Source organism: Podarcis gaigeae (assembly GCF_964106915.1).
Source record: "Podarcis gaigeae genome assembly, chromosome: 15".
In the NCBI taxonomy this organism is placed as follows: Eukaryota; Metazoa; Chordata; class Lepidosauria; order Squamata; family Lacertidae; genus Podarcis; species Podarcis gaigeae.
The window spans coordinates 10,245,905-10,263,431 of NC_139692.1; the positions used below are offsets into that span (position 1 = coordinate 10,245,905).

At 46.3% G+C, this 17,527-nt stretch overlaps 1 protein-coding gene across 1 annotated transcript in view; it reads left to right on the plus strand.

Annotated features, from left to right (window-relative positions):
• ADGRA2 (adhesion G protein-coupled receptor A2) overlaps positions 1-17,527 on the plus strand; it is a 115,065-nt gene that overhangs the window by 77,873 nt on the left and 19,665 nt on the right. Inside the window, exons 3-8 of the mRNA XM_083713441.1 lie at positions 3,411-3,482; positions 5,910-5,981; positions 7,368-7,439; positions 8,840-9,003; positions 9,819-10,032; positions 12,685-12,849. Coding sequence (XP_083569567.1) covers positions 3,411-3,482; positions 5,910-5,981; positions 7,368-7,439; positions 8,840-9,003; positions 9,819-10,032; positions 12,685-12,849 — 759 coding nt within the window. The remainder of the gene's footprint in view (positions 1-3,410; positions 3,483-5,909; positions 5,982-7,367; positions 7,440-8,839; positions 9,004-9,818; positions 10,033-12,684; positions 12,850-17,527) is intronic.

Consider the following 17,527-nt stretch of genomic DNA (forward strand, 5'->3'; position numbering starts at 1 on the left):
GCTTGCCAACCCTGATTTCTAGCTCCAGCTGTCTGTTTGGGATTATGGGGATGGTTTCTCCTGCTGCTTTTGTTCTTTCCCCCCTTTAAAGTATGATTTAGGGTAGCAGCTGTGCACAATGTGCTCTGCGTGACTCTGCTCATCTCCTCTTTTTGCAAAACTCTGTAGAGACTCGGGGGCAGGAGAGAGAACGGCAGTAGGTTCATGTCTGGAAGAGGAGGATCTTATCGCTAGCGAGTTTCTGAAATGAGTAACTCGCAGAGCCAAGTGCCTGCACTTTGGCCCTGAATCTTGAGACACTGAGGTGGCGATGGATGGAAGGGATTTGCTCAGCTTTGTAATCACGAGTTGCCCTTCTCTGAATTGCATGCTGCATCACTAGGGAGATAAGGATGCATCATTTTCTAGTCTGCTCTGTATTTACCTCATGCAGCACTGTTCCCGTTCTGCTGCAGTTAACCTTCCACTGAAAACGACAGTATTTGCATCACCATCTGCTGTGTCAGTTTAAGTAATTTCATCATCATGCAAAATAGGTTGTCGTTGCATTCTTGCACCCCATTCATTTCAATGTGAAGGAAATGCAATGCGATTTTTTTGGGGGGGTAATAAATGCAATATCATAGAATCATAAAACTGTAGTGTTGGAAGGGACTAAGACAGGGGTCAGCAGGCTATTTCACTGTCCCTCAGACCTTGTGGGGGGCTGGACTATATTTTTGGGGGGAAATATGAACGGATTCCTATGTCCCACAAATAACCCAGAGATGCATTTTAAATAAAAAGACACATCCTACTCATGTACAAACACCAGTCAGGCCCAACTCATTGAAAAACACGCTGAATCCTGGACCATCCTGGCCGGATTTAGAAGGCGATTGGGCCGGATCGGTTTAATCCGGACCCTGTGGCAGTTTATTTGCTGGAGTAAAATCCTAAAAAAAAACCTCAACAACTTCAATCCTAAAAAATACCTCAACAACTTTGGGGTAAAATCGTAAAAAAAGCTCAAAAGGTTTGGACACCACTGGTCACTAAGGGGATCATCTAATCCAGGAAAAAAGATCCACTCATACATACTTCTTATATCATGGCATAGAAAGTAGGCAGAAGTTTTCCTCCCTCTTTTATAATGCTAAAACACAAGGTCTTCTGGGCGCTTGGGTGGGCTGGGTAGTCTGTGCTGTTTGTTTTTTTATTACACAGTGTAAACACTGAGCGGTGAGAAGAAGCCACCATTACTGAGGCAAGAAGAACCCAGACAAGGGCTCTTAATGAATTACAGAACAATAACGAACCTCCTGAAGCTGTACACATCCTTTGATGTTTGAGGTTAACGGTAGTGAACGCCTTTAGGCTCTACCCATCAAGTTAATTTCCGTGCGGTGAAAATCCACCACTATATTGCAAAGGAAAGGAAAGGGGGAAGTTGCTGTCTGATGAACAGGAGCCTGGGGGTTGCTCTGGCTTCTTATCCAGAAGATCAGTGAACGTGTGCTTAACTGCAGTTCCTCCTTACACAAGTGTTTGCCCTTCCCCTTCCCCCATCTCTCTCTCCTGGTGCAAAAGAAACAGGTAATGGTGAGATAGGAGATGATGAGAGCACTGTGTCACACACACACACACACACACACACACACACACACACGTCTATGGGGAGCAAGGGAAGGAAGACCTATCCCCTCTGGACGAACTACAACCCACGGACTCCTACCTTTATTTTTTTTAAAACACACACACACACACACACACACACACACACACGGTTATCAATGGGGCAGTGTGTTTGGCTGTCAATCAGAACACTGGTGGTTTGAGCCCACCCAGGGATGGCTGTGCCATGGATTCCTGCCATGGAGGAGGTTAAAGTAGATGACCATTGGGATCTCTTCCAACTCTGATCATATTATTCTATCCAACGCTAGTCCTAGCCAGAATAATCCTAATTATATGAATATACATGGCTAACTTAGGCCCGTCGTTTTCAACGAGTCTACTATGAGTACAGCTTGGCTGGATATGGCCCAAAGTTTCCAGTGTTTGTAGAACCTGAGATATGTGGCAAAATGTACTGGCACTATTCTTCTGATTAATTTGTGGGAAACTGGCTTGCTACCTCCACCATTTTCAGTGTTTTATTTTGCTCATCCACCCACCTCCCCCCCCAAAAAAAAATCACACACACACATGAATGAGACAGGCAGACAGAGAGCCAGATTTGCTACCATAAGATGCTACTGACCTTAAAGGGAGATTAGATAAATTCATGACTGATAAGCTATCAATGGCTACTAGTCATTTTGGTTATATGTTACTGCCAGGATCCGAAGCGTCATGATTCTGAATCACCAGTTGCAGGGGAAGAACAGCACGTTCTTGTGTCCTCCTCCTGGGTAACCCATAGGCATCTTGGGCTTCTGTGTGATACATGCTGCTAAGCTGCACAAGGACTTTGGTCTGAACCAACAGGGCTCTCCTTAATTTTTTTTAAAAATAGTTGCTTTTTGTAATGGGCCAGGAGGGGGAGCACTTCAAAGATTGAATTCATTCATTCATTCATTCATTCATTCATTCATTTAAAAATGCAGTTGTCATCTCCCCTTTTTGCCAGGAAAAATAAAAAGTGAAAGAAACAAAATCACAAACCATGGCACTGTAGACATAGCAAACAAGAGACAACCCCCCGCTGGAAGGGGGGGAAGTTATATGGGCTTTAATCTGTAATAATTGTTTTTAAAACCACCTGGATGATTAGAATGGCTAGATATATGTATATACAGAAAATGTTGGCATAGCCTGTGGAGACTGGTCCATTTGGGTGAATGGCCCCCCAGCCTAAGTCTGCCAGACTCCGTCTGCCTGCCTTCTTAAACCAGACCAAGAGAGGCCTGGCTGCCAGCTTCCTCCTCAATCTCAGTTTTGCCCTTTTAGGAAACATCAGGGAGAAGGATGGGGACAAAACGTGAGTTAGTTGGCTCCTCCTGTCATTGGTTCCAGTTTTGCCTACCATTGGCTTCCTTGCTTTCCGGTCCACCACTGGGCGCAGCCTGGTTGCAGTGATACAGAGTGAGGAATTTCACCCAGTCCTCAGTAAGAATGTGCCCATCGGGAACATGGCCCTCAGATCCTTCCTAACACCTTTTTGTGGTCAAAACAAAAAAAATTCCTTCCAGTAGCACCTTAAAGACCAACTAAGTTAGTTCTTGGTATGAGCTTTCGTGTGCATGCACACTTCTTCAGATACACTGTGTATGTGAAGTAGTGTGCATGCACACGAAAGCTCATACCAAGAACTAACTTAGTTGGTCTTTAAGGTGCTACTGGAAGGAATTTTTTTTTGTTTTGACTATGGCAGACCAACACGGCTACCTATCTGTAACCTTTTTGTGGCTTCCTCCTTTTTTTTCCAGAGACCTGAAGAACAACTTAATTAGCATCATCCAACCTGGAGCTTTTCTAGGCCTCTCGGACCTGAAGCGTTTGTAAGTATCACTCTCAAAGCCCACCCTCCCAACTCTAGAGCAGCCCATTAGTTTTTCCTAATGCTCAGCCGAAACTGCCTCTTGGAATTTAAGCCCCTTAGATCCAATCTTGCCTTTTGGGTCAGCAGAGACCAAACCTTTGCCCTCCCCACGTGATCTTCAATGAGTGTACAATCAAATATATCTCTACACGTGTACAGTTTTTCTCATGCAACATGCTGATGGGCACATTCCTTTATCAGTGGGCACAGTAGTTGAGCTGTGCCAATGAACAATTGTATGCTGTTTCACACAGTTGCACATGTGTAGAGACAGCTTGTACCTGAGTTCAGTGTGATGCGTGAACAAGCCTTTTGTGGCAACCGTTTGTGTATTTGAAGAATGTTACCATGCTTTTCCCCCCTCCAGTCTTCTCTCCTCCATTACTTCCTTCAAACTCTTGTCTGTGAGATTAGATTTATCCCTTTAAAGCATTTAAAGTATTTATTTATATAAAGTATATCAAAAAGTATTTACCGTATTTTTCGTCCCATAGGGCGCACCGGCCCATAGGACGCACCTAGTTTTTTTGGGGGGGAATTTCTTTATTTTCCCAAAAAAAACCAGGTCAGGGAACAGCGGGATGGCGGCGCTCCGCCTCCCTGCTGTCCCCCGAGCTTGTGGGGCTGGCGCTGCGGAGAAGCGCGCTTCTCCCAGAGCCAGCCTCCAAACCAGGTCGGGGAACAGCAGGATGGCGGCACTGCGCCTCCCTGCTGTCCCCCGAGCTTGTGGGGCTGCCCAATATCTGCACGAAGCCCGGGGCACGCTGTGCAGCACGCCCCAGGCTTCGGGATGCAGGCTGCTATCCGTAAGCCTTGGGAGCCCGACTGGAACTCCCGCGGAGCTCCCAGGGCTTGCGGATAGCTTCCTGAAGCCTGGAGAGCGAGAGGGGTCGGTGCGCACCAACCCCTCTCGCTCTCCAGTCTTCAGCGAAAGCCTGCATTTGCCCCATAGGATGCACACACATTTCCCCTTCATTTTGGAGGGGGAAAAGTGTGTCCTATAGGGCGAAAAATACGGTGTATATTACCATGTCATAAAACATCAGGGCACTGCTTTCCATATGCATGGCCATCTTTGCTGCTGTTCTCTGGACCCATTTCAGTTTGTCTACCTGTTCTGTCACTGGAGACTATGGCAGGGAGTGAGAAAGTAGATGTCAAAGGGCTGTTCTCTCCCACCCTTGGCCATCTCTGGCATGGCCCCTGCCTTCCATTCAATTGTCGTTTCACTGCCATGAATTGCCATGGTAGATCTCCTCCTACAGTATCTGCTGCTGCCAACATCACTCTGACCATCCAGTGAGTTCCCAACTAGAATCTCAATTGATGCTAGCACACAAGAACAAATCGTTCTAGTTTTATTCCTGTACACAGCATTCCAACTACATGAGTGCCACCCCCAATGTCTCTACCTGGTTTCCCAAATATGGGGAAGCTTATAAGCCCCTTTGTGAGAAGAGTGAGTGAGGACAGCACACCCAGGTGTAGAGGCTGGCATCTGCAGCCCCACACCCTCCAGCGGTCAGGGTGTGGGGCTGTTCAGGAATGGCTCCTGAAGAGACCTAGATTCTCATGCTCAACAAAATCCACCTCCAGTGACATCATTTCTCACACCCTCTCCATGTTGCTAAGCAGTAAAGGGACCCCTGACCATTAGGTCCAGTCATGGGCGACTCTGGGGTTGCGGCGCTCATCTCACTTTATTGGCCGAGGGAGCCAGCATACAGCTTCTGGGTCATGTAGCCAGCATGACTAAGCCACTTCTGGCGAACCAGTGCAGCGCATGGAAACACCGTTTACCTTCCCGCCAGAGCTGTACCTATTTATCTACTTGCACTTTGACATCCTTTCAAACTGCTAGGTTGGCAGGAGCAGGGACCGAGCAATGGGAGCTCACCCCATCACGGGGATTCGAACCGCCAACCTTCTGATCAGCAAGTCCTAGGCTCTGTGCTTTAACCCACAGCACCATCCCCGTCCATGCTAAGCAGTAGGCATGTCCAAAGTTGGTTTTGGGGGCCTAATCTGGCCCGCTGGTTGGTTTAATCCTGCCCTTAAAAAAAAATTGACAACTTCAATTCTAAAAAAAGTCAGCAACTTTGATTGGCCCTTTGGTCGGCCCTCATGGCCCCTCACTTCATGAAAACTGACCCTCTTTGAAGAAAGTTTGGACACCACTGAAAAAAGCAGATATCCTGGAGAAGACAGCTTGCAAAACGTCAGGATGACATGGCAGCAGCTGCTATTTGCCCATGGACTACTCATTGAGCCATCATGCCCCTTTTAGTTTGACCTCGGGGTCCTGTGGGCTGCATTTCTTCCTGGCATTGCCCGTGGCTTCCACAGTCCTCTCACGGCTCTTTTGCCTCCTCTGTTTATTCAACAGGGACCTCTCCAACAACCGCATTGGGTGTCTCAGCTCCGGCATCTTCCAGGGATTGGTTAGCCTCATCCGCTTGTGAGTATTCGTGGGGGGGGCGTCCTTTGGCCCAAAGTCTTCCGCATTTGTGTTAGTGACTGAATCTTTGCTCAGCAGACCGATTCCTTGGCTGCCAAGCAGAAGTGGCCAGCTTTGTGCACTCCAGTTGTTGCTGGACTACAGTGACCATAATCTCCGACCACATATTTTCTAGGGTCGATGAGAGTTGGAGTTCAACAACATCTGGAGGGCACCATGTTGTCTACCCCTGCTGTCATAGATATACCTCCCGTCCATGCAAGTTGCAAAATGTTGTGCTTTGGTCTTCTATTATAACTGCTAGCTGCAATGTCTATGTTCTCACTCTGCTGTCGGAGGCAGTGGGTCTAGGAATACGAGTTGCTGGGAATCCCAGGTGGGGTGAGTGCTGCTGTGCTCAGGTCCTGATTCAACAGACATCTGGTTGGTCACTGTGAGAACAAGGATGGTAGACTAGGTGGGCCTTTCGCCTGAACCAACAGGGCTCTTCTTAGGTTCTTGACTCTTTGGTTGCATTGAGCCAGACAACACTGAATTGCTGCTTATGAGGAAGACTTCCTTTCAAAGAGGATGGTGACCAGCAATTCCAAGCTACGGCCCATATGATAAAACACATGTTATGCCTCAAAGCAACTTACTATTATAAAAGCATACATAATACAAAATTTAGCAAATATATAAAAATGAATTAAAAAACATTAATTAACTAGAAGCATTCATCTTGCAATAGCATAAAAAGAATAAATCCTACCCCACCCCACAAAAATGGAACACCAATTCAAGCTTGGATATAATCATACCCTGTGACTCAATCAAGCCCCAGATGTTTGGGTGAACAGGAATGCCCTGGTTATTCAAAACTGGTAATGATGGTGGCAGTTTTGGAAGAACATTTCGCAGCCAAGGAGCCACCACTAAAAGGCCCATTCTGATGTTGCCATGTTCTGCAGCTCCGTCAGAAAGGGCACATGAAGAAGGGCCTCAGATGATGAACTCAGGGCTTGGCTAGGCTCATGTGGGGAGAAGCAGTCCCTATGGTATTAAGGTCCTTTATTGGTCAAAAGCAGCCCTTTGAATTGAGTCTGGAAATGAACTGGCAGCCAAAGCTGTTGTGCTAGGATCGTTGTTATTTGATCGGTCCTCCTTTTGCCAGTCCACAAATTCTGCACTAGCTGCAGTGTCAGAACTGTCTTCAAAGGCAGCCCCACATATAACACATCACAGTAATCTAACCTTGAGGTGAGCAGAACTAGGCTATCCCTGTCCAGAACATGCAAACACCAACACTGTAACAGAAATCATGTTCCCATCATGCCATCAAGTGAAAGAGCATGCTTGGCCAACTCTGGCCCACTCAAACGACTTGTTCATTCTCCTCTTCCACAGGAATATGTCAGGAAATATTTTCTCCAGCATCCAGAGTGGGGTCTTTGATGAGCTGCTGTCTCTGAAAGTTCTGTGAGTATATCATCTCCTTCATGTTGAAAGAAGGGGCAGGCAGGGAAGAGGCAACTGAGTTTCATCTTAAACAGTTGGTGCTGGGATTGGGTTGAATGTGAGTCATGGCTGGTGCCAGATCATGCTATTTTGCTGTCCTACGCAGGGTGGGGCTGAGAGGATGAGAGCACCCCCCCCTTCCCCATGCAAGATGAGGGTGTTCCTCTGAACCTCTTGTGGTTGTCTCTGAGGTCATGGGGACATGCTTTCAGCTTCTGCAAGCAGTGGAGCATGAGAGCCTGAACTCATGTGTTGCCTCCACTGTGGTGGACACCTTTTGAACTGTGTTGCCATAGATGGTTGCTCAGCTTTCCTGTGAAGCAGAATCACCCCTATTGGTAGTACAATGGTAAACTGATGGGCGCCTAAACCCATTTTCATAATGGCAATGGAGGCGCTAGCTAGGAGAAAGCAGCACATGTCTAAAATGTTGCGAATACAACACAGGGGGAAGAGAATTCTTCATAGCCATTTTATTATGATTACTTAAATATTATGCCACTTAATACCAGAGCTGGCTTCTAAGCAGTTTGCAAAATATAAAAACCTGAAAAACAGAGTAATTGAAACATAAACAACTTACCAGGAGGGAGAGAGACAAGATGGTTCAGCAGCCGATGTGTGGGCACCACTGGCAGTGCCAATTAGGTGCTAAAACTGGAAGAGCTTCCTTACTTGCCATTTCTTAGAGCCATTATCAACACCAAAGTAGGGAAGGGGTGGGGAAAAATCCATTTACGGTCGTTCTCATTTTAATGCATATCTCCACAGTTCATGCTTCGCAGGCTAATACACAAGGCAAAACACAGCTTCCCTTCAAGGTTCACACCTATCAAAATTCTGCGATGCAGTTCTCAACCCTCCCCCTCCCCAATGCCCCCAAAAGCATTCATCAAAGAAAAGCGCACACAAACATACACAAATTCTGGTTGGACGAGGTTGGAAATCTGAAAGCAGAATACAGTGGTACCTCTGGTTGCAAACAGGATCCATTCCGGAGCCCCATTTGCAACCTGAAAGGAACGCAACCCGTGTCTGTGCACGCACGGGTTGCAATTTGCTGCTTCTGCGCATGCGCGTGATGTCATTTTGTGCATCTGCGCACGCGCGAGCGGCGAAATCCGAAAGTAACCCTTTCTGGTACTTCCGAGTTGCCGCGGGACACAACATGAAAAGACGTAACCTGAACCAAATGTAACAAGAGGTATGACTGTATGCTACCCATCCAGTCTTTGAGGTAGAAGAGTTCACTCCACACAGAGCTCTTTACATAGGCCTCCTCTTCTTGTCTTCTACAACCCCTTTCCCCACACAACAATTCTGCTTAATCCCAGCATGTGGTTCTGTTCCTTCCCTTCCAGTGACTTTGCCACCGAATACCTGACGTGCGACTGCAACATGCGCTGGGTCTCAGCCTGGTCCAAAAACCGCTCTGTCCAGATCTCCGACAAGACGCTGTGCATCTACCCTGGCAGCCTGCATGGGAAGCTGCTACGCAACATCCGGGAAAGCCAGATGCGCTGCGGTGAGGCCCCCGGCTGGACGGGCAGGGTGTGTTTATTTACTAGTGGGACCGGCAGGAACCTGTGCAGGGTGGGAGTGGCCCTGATCCAGCTCGCCAGCCACATCGTCTTGCAGAACACACCATCCCGCTTTCCTTCCGACCCTGAAAACAGGCAGCATCCTGCCGTAACAGAGCAAGCTCAGTTCATGCTCAGTCCTCGTTGTGGCACTTTGGGCACCCCTTGGCTTCCCTTTCTAAATAGTATTTTTCTTGCAGTCGAGTGTGAATTTCATGCTCTTTATTCAGCTCATAGTAGCAATGAATGAAACTTTCCCCCCAAATGTCTAACTATATATACATTATTTACACAATGGGCCCCGCGTGATTGGCTAATTCCAGGCTGCTCCTGTAGGCCAATCAGGTTGCGGATTCACCTCCTCCAGAAGCCTGATTGGCTGCTCCTGCAGGCCAATCAGGTCACTGATTCACTTCCACCTGGAGCTGGATTGGGTGGCTCCTGCGGACCAATCAGACGGCTGCATTCTGGATTCTATTGTTCTAGGATTCAGCTCAGTACATAACACTCTCTATAGCTGACAGAAGCAGAGGGAAATTTGCTCAGTCTATGTAATTATAATTGGTTGCCTAAATGAGCTTTCCTTTATGTAAACTTCTGATTATCACTTTTCCACCTTAAGTGCAAGATATAACTGTGTTAGAGGCACCTGTGTGCAAGTTGGCATCTTTGTGTGGCAGGGCCTGGGACCGTCTTGGTCTCAGCACCCTTCCCTCCCTGCCTACACAACCTGAGTGGGATCTCGCTCTCCCTCCCACAGAAGGGAGCCCAGAGCTGCACACCCACCTGCTGATCCCCTCCTTACGGCAAGTGGTCTTCCAAGGCGATCGCCTCCCTTTCCAGTGCACAGCCAGCTACCTGGACAACAGCACACACATTTTGTGGTACCACAACCGTGCCTTGGTGCAGGGGGATGAACGGAACGGCATCATCCTGGAGGAGAGCCTCGTCCACGATTGCACCTTCATCACGAGGTACGGGGGCTTTGCTGCCTTGGGGAAAGGGAGAAACTTCACATCTGCACCATACAGTTAAAACACATGGCTTCCCCACAAGCATCATGGGAACTGTAGTTTGTGAAGGGTGCTGGGAATTGCAACTCTATTGAGAGGTGAGCTGTAATTCCCAAAGTCCCTTGGGAAGGATACAGATCAGGACAAATAAGCAGTTCAGGGTTTGACAGGTTGCATGGAAGTCTAATCCCATCCATGGTTAGACAGGTAACAGGCAAAGAATCAAGAGAGAATATTCTCAATTTCAGCACCTCATTTTTTGGGTATCACTCCCCAGGGCCGGATTTAGGTTTGATGAGGTCCTAAGCTGCTGAAGGTAACAGGGCCCTTTATATGTCCAGCTGTCCTTCGCCAACAACAAATTGTCGCCGTTTTTCGTGTTGAATATATGCTATATGGTAATTTATGGAGCTAATAGGTATCTCAAGCCATTTGCACATAACAAATAGGAGCCTACACAACACAAAACACTGTTGCTGTATGTAGGTTTTATTTTATTTTTATTTTTATCTTATATTTTGGAAATGTACATCCAGGTTTTTTCCCTTTAATTTTTTTGGGGGCCCCCAAGAGAGTGGGGCCCTAAGCTATAGCTTGTTTAGCTTATATGTAAATCTGGCACTGGGGAGAACCACTTGCTACCAACATTGTGATCATTTCTGTGCCAAGTAATTCCTTTTTTCTTTTTCTTTCTTTCTTTTTTTTAACCAAATAAAAAATCTCACAAGCTTTTCAGAATATTTTGAATCATAGAACTGTAGTGTTGGAAGGGACCCAACGGCTATCTAACCCAAGTCCCTGCAACAGAGGTATCACAGCTAATCACACTATTTTAACGTGTTGTTGTTCCCAGAAGGGTAAAGTGTTTGTCTCTTGCAGCAGACAAAAAACTTCGCCTCTTGCAACAAATACGTTTGCTACGAAAAAGTTTGTCGCTTACAACAAAGCAAAAAGCAATCAAAAGGGTTCCTGAGGCACCTGAGAGACTTGCTAACAAATTTATCATGGCATAAGCTATCATTATCAGATGCAAGGCTTCATGGGCTTGAATCCATGAAAAGCTGTGCCATAATAAATTTGTTAACCTTTAAGAGGGGTGGACAAATCTCTCTATTTCAGTTCTTCATGTTTCTAACATTCCCAGTCTTAAATCCAGTTCTCCACATTTCCACAACTATTTGTGACTTAAAAAAATAAAAATCCTCGTGGAAATTTGTCAGCATATTAGTGTGAATTTCTCCTAATAAAACATTTTTGTATGTGGTTTAGACTAATTTCAGCAAGCAATACCCCCTAATATCATGCATTTTTGTATGTTATTTTCAATCATATGCTGTATATTAATTTTCATGCATACTTTACCCCAGTATATGCGTTTTTTACCGCCTTACTTGACTGGAGAGCTGCATTGAAACATTTGGATAAGTGCAAGTTTCAAAGGATGGCTGTGTTTTCAGTACACACATTTTTTCAGAAAACACAAAAACAGTAGTTTTGCCTTTAAATGCAAACTGAATTGAGTTTCTCTCCCATCCCTACTCTTTAAGGAGCCGCAGTACATTTTGGCTGAATTTATATGCCATTTTTAATTCCTGTATCTTAATATATTTATTTTCATGTGTCAAGCTGCATTGGTTCAGTTCCATATGCTTTGGTTTAATTGCAGACTAAGTTAGACTGTATTCAGATAGCACTTAATTCTGTTTTCCTGTTGTTTTCTCACCTGATAATTTCCACATTTTATGTGATCTTTCACATGATATTAAAGCCGTTCCTGGAAATCTAGTGGAATCTAGAAGATGTTTAGCACTCATTTCTGTGTTAATTGTTTCCAGGGGAAAAAAATCAATTTGCAACCTTGTTAACTTGGAAAGTTGTGGGAGTTTCGCATTGTAATTTCACATGACTCAATTTGGGGTGGTATCCCAGCATACAGTTCTTCCCTGCCATTTTACAGTAACTTTAGCATGACATGGCAGCTTATTGATGAAAAAGCTAAATTGGCATGGCATATTGATCAAAAAGCCACAGTTCCAGAATACAACAGGTTCTACAGTGTGAAAGAAACGTTAGAAATTTGGACCAAAAGTAGATAGAAAGTTATTCTCCTGCATTTTAGGGGGTGAAACCTAATTTTTGCACATTTCTTCAGTGAGGGGTATTAAAAATATATATTTCTTTTGAGTGTGAGGAATTCAAATCTGATATCATTTTTGTGATTGGACAACATGTAGCTTGGTAAGTCTATGTTTTGATGAAAAAGCACAGAAACTGCTTTCAAAAAACCAAAGAATTTTAATTTTACATTCAGAAAATGTCAGGTAATGCTAACAATGCTAAAAGCAAATAATAAAAAATAATATTAATATATAACTGCAAGTACCTGACAATCATTTTTAATTATTTCTGCGTGATTTTACACACGTTTTACTTACCAAGCAAGGCTAAATTATATTAATTATACTAAGCCTTTTGAATTCCTAAGTCACGTTATAGCTTCTTAGCACCCCTCATTTTTGGGATTTAAAAGTTGCGAAATCCCTCATACCTGTCTCCTAAAAGCTATCAACCATTCAGTCTTGTATGGTTTCTAAAAGCCCTGTCTGTCCCCAGCGAGCTGATCCTGTCCAACATCCATGTCTCAGCCAGCGGCAATTGGGAGTGCACCATCTCCACTGCTCAGGGCAACGTTAGCAAGAAGGTCGAAATAGTTGTTCTGGAGACATCAGCCTCATACTGCCCAGCCGAGCGCGTCACCAACAACCGTGGAGACTTCAGGTAGGAGAGTCTATGGGGATCTGGACCAGAGAGGGCCTTGGAATGGCAGGGCCTGAGTTAAGACTTGGAGCGAGCCAGGCTGATATGTGCTGGACCCGGTTCCATGAGACTGTGTGTAAGGAACACCAGCTTCCATTGCTGTTATTTTTAAGTCAGGTTTCTAGACCTCATGATTGCATGATGGACGAAAGAAGGGATGCGCTAAATCAAATGTGGAGAACTGGTATCTCACCTGGTGTGTTTGCATGGTGGCCGAGGCAACTGCCAGGGCTGATGTAGTCCAAAGTACCATTGCAGGGGAGATCCTTTTTAACTCTATATAATGTAGGGCTATGCAATGAGCCCTGTTTTAGGAAACTTTCAAAAGAAGAATAAAAGTTGTGGCTGAATGACAAACAGATTTACTATTATGATCCCAACCTCTGAAATACCAGGCTGGTTCCTAGCAGTATTGCCATTACTTAGAAGCTAGAACTTCGCCCTTCTGTAATGTGCAAGGGGTACTATGGCAGGGTGATTTCCTAGGCTGCAAGCTGTTGTTCTTGTTGTTGTTTAGTCGTTTAGTCATGTCCGACTCTTCATGACCCCATGGATCAGAGCATGCCAGGCACTCCTGTCTTCCACTGCCTCCTACAGTTTGCTCAAACTCATGCTGGTAGCTTCGAGAGCACTGTCCAACCATCTCGTCCTCTGTCGTCCCCTTCTCCTTGTGTCCTCCATCTTTCCCAACATCAGGGTCTTTTCCAGGGAGTCTTCTCTTCTCATGAGGTGGCCAAAGTATTGGAGCCTCAGCTTCACGATCTGTCCTTCCAGTGAGCACTCAGGGCTGATTTCCTTCAGAATGGAGAGGTTTGATCTTCTTGCAGTCCATGGGACTCTCAAGAGTCTCCTCCAGCACCATAATTCAAAAGCATCAATTCTTCGGCGATCAGCTTTCTTTATGGTCCAGCTCTCACTTCATACATCACTACTGGGAAAACCATGGCTTTAACTATACGGACCTTTGTCAGCAAGGTGATGTCTCTGCTTTTTAAGATGCTGTCTAGGTTTGTCATTGCTTTTCTCCCAAGAGAAATAAGCCTCTATCTTTCCCAACATCAGGGTCTTTTCCAGGGAGTCTTTTCTTCTCATGAGGTGGCCAAAGTATTGGAGCCTCAGCTTCAGGATCTGTCCTTCGTGAGCACCCAGGGCTGATTTCCTTAAGAAGGCTGCAAGCAGGAACTGCTTAAATTAATATTGTTGGGCTTTCTCTCGTCTGCCCTCTCCTGTCTTCCTCGTGGAGTTGCAAGGAAAGCCAGCGTAACAAAAAAATAATAATAGGATAACTTTTAAAAAGTCTTTGTTTCTTGCTTGATGCATTGGACTTGCTGGGGAAAGGGGTGGAGGTCATTGCTTTGTTTATTTCTTGCTGTGCCGACCACATCAGAAAAGAGCTGGGAATCCCTTCCGCAGAAGCGCAAGAAGCTGCCTTATAGGAGTCAGGCCATTCCCCTATCTATCTCAGTACTGTCTACACAGAGTGGCAGAAGCTCTCAAGGGTTTCTGGCAGGAAGCTCTCCCATTCCTGCCTGGGGATAGTGGGGGTTGTATCTGGGACGGTCTGCATTCAAGGCAGCTGCTATGCCACTTAGCTGCAGCTTTCCCCTACCCATTCCAGTGCTTGCCAGGTGGGCTTCCACAGATGTGCTGTCTGTTGGCAAGGATGGGAGAATTCCAGTGGCGTAGTGTGGGGGGTGCAGGGGGGCCGGCCGCACCGGGCACAACATCTGGGGGTTAGGGTTAGGGTGCGCAAATCCACGGGTTAGGGAGCGCAAATCCACGGGTTAGGGGGTGCAAATTACTTGCCTTGCCCCGGGTGCTGACAACCCACGCTACGCCACTGGAGAATTCATTTGCTCTTTGCCATCCCTGCTGCCTCTTGGCCCCGTAGGGTCCCATGTCTCCAGCTCCCTTTGAGCGGGAGGGTTCGGCTAGGGGGCAGGCAGCCCTGGGATGCCTGATCCCTGCTCTCCCAGAGCCCCTCTTGCACAGAGGGAAGGGGAGGGAGGGGATGGGCTTGAGGATCTCTCTGGCAACCGGGATCTGGGAATGATTAAGGGTCCTTTGCGAGGGAGGCTGTCCGAGAGAGGCCCGGCTCTGGCAGCGCAGACAGGCTCCAGAAGCAGAGGTGTTGGAATTTCTCTGGCAAGAGAAAAAAGGCTTATGGAGCCCGCTGTAACCTTGGCAGGGTCTTGATGGAATATAAATTACTGCGCAGTCAATGTGGCTTAAATTAACAGCGGGCCTGTCTTCTCTCCCTCCAACCCCCCCCCCCATCCCGGCCCCTTCCGCCTCCACACTCTGCATGAGCAGGATATGGCCTGGGGTTAGAGGCAAGGAAGAGCAGCACCCAAAACCCCTGATCCTTCCAGTGTGTGACACAAATGCAACACCCTAGGAAAGCACAGAAGAGCTTTGCAGCTCTGCAGGCATTTGGAAGGGGTGGGAGAGAGCAGAAGGATTCCCATCCCATTGGAAAACTTGGAAACTGATTAAATCCCAGAATGGATGAGAAATGGTTTAGATGTCCTCATTGTTTGGTCCTCTCTTGCCTGGGACCAAAAAGAGAGCTTAAAGGACCAAAGCAGATGAGATGACCTGAGATTGCATCCCCTGCCCGGAAATATTGGAGAAGTCCAGCAGGGAGCAGAAATTCCCTCAATTTGCACGTTCTTCGGACGTCAGAAATGTAAATCATGCAAGCCATTATGAGCAGTATTCGCCATTGGAGTATTTTTTTTCCAGTCTGGGAAAAATGGCATTTTTTTTTCACATTTCTCTTCTGTTGACGTTCATTGAAATCAATTACATCACTTTTAGCCATTGCAGATAGTGAGGTGAAGATGTTTTAGCGGAAGCTGAACTGTAGTGGAAGGCAAACAGAGCTGATTGCAACAAACAGAGGATGAGATACAAGCCACTGCCTCTTTCCATTCCTGCTCCTGCCTCTGGTATTTCCTAATCGAATGGAGTTAACGGCAGGAGACAGAGACCACGGTGATGGTGGAAGAGGGCATAAACATTTTTGCAGCCCGCACTTTACATTTAAAGCACACATCAAGCACACTGCTTCCCCCTAAAAAAAAATCCTGGGAACAGTAGTTTGCTAAGGGTGCTGGAACTACAGTTCCCATGGTTCTTCAGGAGAAGCCACACACTTCAAGGTTTTGGTGTGTACACAGCCTAGGGTTCTCCTGGGTTGAGCTTGCTTTCAACCGCAATAGCCAGTTTTGTTCTGGGGCAATAGGCTGCGAGAACCAAAGGAGGAACTGGGTTTGTCTTTGCAGAGGCAGCCCAAGGGGTGTGCTGTATCATGTCTGCGTCTGGTGTGTGTGGATGGAGCCATGTGACAGCCTTATGCCTGCATCCAGCTGTTCCCGCCGGCATGGGAGGGAGAAGGCATAGGAAGAGTTTTGCAAGCCAGATGTTGAAGCAGCTGGACCAAGCAGAGTGTTCCAGGGAGGCAAATAAATTACTCCATAAAACATTTGGCATCAGACATTTTTTCTTCTCTGTTTCAAACCCTGTGGCACAGCATGAAAGTCACCCCCCCTCCCATCACGGGGCCTCATCCTGTTTAGAGGCACAATCCCTTATCCCTTTCCCTGTTCTCCCAACCCCACCCTCTCATTCAGTTGCAGGCAGCGGGGGTCTCCTTCCTTGATGCTCACTGGCTTGCAATGCCCCCATTCTTCCCTTCGTTTACTCTGTGTGATATTTATCAGGGAGCAGCCTGACCAGTATTTTTATTCCAAATGCGGACGAGGAGAGGCAGGAAAGAGAATCCCTGCCATAGGAAGCTGCTTTATATCAAGTTAGAGTCAGACTATTGGTCCAACTGGCTCAGTACTGGCTACACTGACTGGCAGTAGCTCTCCAGGGGTTTCCCGCAGCTAAACCTGGAGATGCCAGAGACTTAATCTGGGACCTTCTGCATATAGCATAGCTATAGCCCTCTCTTAAAGGGCAAGGGGGAGATATATGTGGGAGATTCAGGGCAATTGCACAGAACTTTCCTGTGGAATTGTTGATGATGGTGGTGGTGGTAATAATAATGATAATAAGTCACTTTTTCACAAAGGTAAACAGAAGATGTCTTACAGAAACAAACATCAAAACAAAGTATAAATGCAAGAGTAGAAACAACCTTAAACACCCCATGGTAATATTTATAAAAGAGGAGATCCAACTCAAGCCACCCCCAGAAAGAAAGAAAGAAAGAAAGAAAGAAAGAAAGAAAGAAAGAAAAGAGTGAAAGGTCAAAAGCTTGGGCAAAATAATTGTTTTTTGCCTGGCACCTAAATGCAGATAGTGATGGCACCTGTCGTGCCTCCCTAGGGAGATCATTCCCCACCAGGGAGCCACCACCGAGGAGACCCTTCCTTGTGTGGCCACTGCACCTCCCTTGCTGCTTGTGCGTGTGAGTTTTGTGTAGCACCTACAGGTTGACTTTCTCAACGAATAGGGCATCCCATATTAATTTCCCCATTTAATCTGGATTTGCTGTTTCACATGGAAAATCCGGTACAGAAAAAAGCCAGTGGAAATGGTAAATATGGTTCAGAAGGGTAGCGGTTAATATGGGGTGGTATATTGATGAAGAAGACCTCATGGAGCTGTGGGCAAAAGCATTCCTGTA